General features: G+C 42.8%; 1 protein-coding gene across 1 annotated transcript; it reads left to right on the forward strand.

Moving 5' to 3' along the window:
- Nucleotides 1–306: 306 nt before the first annotated feature.
- LOC112608559 (olfactory receptor 1B1) lies at nucleotides 307–1,291 on the forward strand. Its single transcript, XM_025360489.1, has one exon. It carries the CDS (start codon nucleotides 338–340, stop codon nucleotides 1,289–1,291), a length of 954 nt encoding a protein of 317 aa, XP_025216274.1. The 5' UTR covers nucleotides 307–337.
- The last annotated feature ends 1,258 nt before the right edge of the window (nucleotides 1,292–2,549 follow it).

Consider the following 2,549-nt stretch of genomic DNA (forward strand, 5'->3'; position numbering starts at 1 on the left):
CAGTCAGCCCCTGGAAAAAGATAAGAAATAGTTGGATGAACAGACAAGTATGAATGAAGAGTTTTTCACTGTAGGTGGAACTTTAGTAGGGCTTGTGAAGTAGACGGAACAAGTCACTACGGTGGGTGAAAAGGAAGAAATAAAGGAGAAAATAAATACATTAAGGAAGCGAAATCCTACACCTTAGAGAGGGAGCATAGATGGTCAAGGTTGAATCTAGGTCTTTAATGATATTGAGTAACATAATATAATTAAATAGAAATGTTATGATCCCTAACCTCAGATCCATGAGTTTCTTTTTGACTTAAATTGTCTTTCAGGCAGACTGTCACTCATCATGAGCTGTGCCTCTAATGCTTCACACTCTCCAGTTTTCTTGCTCCTCGGGTTCTCAAGAACTAATATCTCCCACACTCTCCTCTTCTTCCTGTTCCTGGCTGTTTACCTGGCCACCATATTGGGGAATGTGACACTAGTGCTGCTCATCTCCTGGGACTCCAGACTCCACTCACCCATGTATTATCTGCTTCGTGGCCTCTCTGTGATAGCCATGGGGCTATCCACAGTCACATTGCCCCAGTTGCTGGCCCATCTGGTCTCTGATTACCCAACCATTCCTGCTGCCCACTGCTTGGCTCAGTTCTTTTTTTTCTATGCATTTGGGGTTACAGATACGCTTGTCATTGCTGTCATGGCTCTGGATCGCTATGTGGCCATTTGCGACTCCCTGCACTATATTTTGGTAATGAATCACCAACGGTGTGCCTGCTTACTAGCATTGAGCTGGGTAGTGTCCATACTGCACACCATGTTGCATGTGGGACTCATCCTGCCTCTTTGCTGGACTCGGGATGCTGGGAGCAATGTTAACCTTCCTCACTTCTTTTGTGACCACCGGCCACTTCTGCGAGCCTCTTGTTCTGACACACATTCTAATGAGCTGGCCATATTCTTTGAGGGTGGCTTCCTTATGCTGGGCCCCTGTGCCCTCATTGTACCGTCTTATGTCCGAATTGGGGCCACTATTCTACGTTTGCCTTCAGCTGCTGGTCGCCACCAAGCAGTCTCCACCTGTGGATCCCACCTCACCATGGTTGGTTTCCTCTATGGCACCATCATTTCGGTCTACTTCCAACCTCCCTCCCAGAACTCTCAGCATCAGGATATGGTGGCTTCAGTAATGTATACTGCTATTACACCTTTGGCCAACCCTTTTGTGTATAGCCTCCGCAATAAGGATGTCAAGGGTGCATTCCACAGGCTGCTTGAATGGGGGAAGGTAGACCCCTGATTAGCCTGCTGTGGGCCATATTGAATAGGCGAGAAAAGTTATGGGCATATTATAAGCAGAGTTGGTTTTGGGGAGATCAGAGGGAGGAATATCAGAGGGAGGGAGGGCCTAGATAACTTAAGGAACTCTAGATTTGCTTCTTGTCAATGTTTTGCTTTGATAGAGCCATAAACATTGTATATTCATAGACACATAACATCAGGGCTTCTTTATCAGCATACCTCTGGACACCCTCCATCAGGCCTTTTATTTTATCAAAATGGATGAAAATGAATTACCAAGTCTGGGTGGTTTTAATTTTAGAGTTCTGAGGGAATATGAGGATAGGATTGTGAAACTATGAACTAAAGGAAGGGCAGTAGAGTTAATCATCGTCACATTTAGGTTGGTGTGCGTTCTTGTGGGAGTGTGTTTGTGTATATCAGAAAGTAAGGGAAGACAGCAGTTTAGACAAATAGGGCTGTCAAGTTCACTACCTATTCCATTCAATGAGCAAAAATATGTCCCAGAGTGAGTATGAAATGATAATCACAATTCTACTATTCCGTAAGTTAGCCCTAATTTCCATGGGTTTCTTATAGTGTGAGCATCTAACTCTGATGCATATGAGTTCTATTTTATATATTTTTAATTAATTTTTTATGTGCATTAAAAATAAAATATAGATAGAAAAATGCAAGCTAACTACTTTGTTGCATAAAAGAAGGAAGAGTGAACTATCTTAACACTGATTAAAGCATTGGGACTTTTCTTAGCTTTTTGGCAGCTGGAAAATTGGTCTCTATTTTGGTGCTTCTTAAAAGATTAAAATGGTAATTTTGAGGGCACTCAATTTTCACTTTTATGCATTGACTTTTGCCCTCCACCCCACTTGTGATGCAGCTTCACTCAAATAGATTGTAATGTAATTGTAAGCAGCGTTTTCTGTGTTGAGGATTTCCAGGACATCTACAGCTTCTAGAGTTATAAGAACTCTAGAAGGCACCTTGACAATCACAGAACACTCTTTTTGGGACATCTTCAGCATTATTGGTCATTATTCGTCCAGCCAAGATGTGGTCTTCTCTGCTGCTTCTCCTTACTGAGTTTGCTGACCTCTGTCTCTATTCCTCTATAAGTCCCTCTACCCCCATCCCAAGGTACTACTTCAGTCCCTGGGATCTCCCCATTTCAGATACAATTTCTATATTCCCCTGACTACTTCCACACTGTCTTCTCACCAGCATCTTCTGTTCACTCAATACATGCTACTTTTCTC

Source organism: Theropithecus gelada, chromosome 15, assembly GCF_003255815.1.
Source record: "Theropithecus gelada isolate Dixy chromosome 15, Tgel_1.0, whole genome shotgun sequence".
Taxonomy (NCBI): Eukaryota; Metazoa; Chordata; class Mammalia; order Primates; family Cercopithecidae; genus Theropithecus; species Theropithecus gelada.

Bases quoted from the DNA above. Each gene is read 5' to 3' on its own strand.
- LOC112608559 (XM_025360489.1), top strand. From the start codon at position 338: ATGAGCTGTGCCTCTAATGCTTCACACTCTCCAGTTTTCTTGCTCCTC.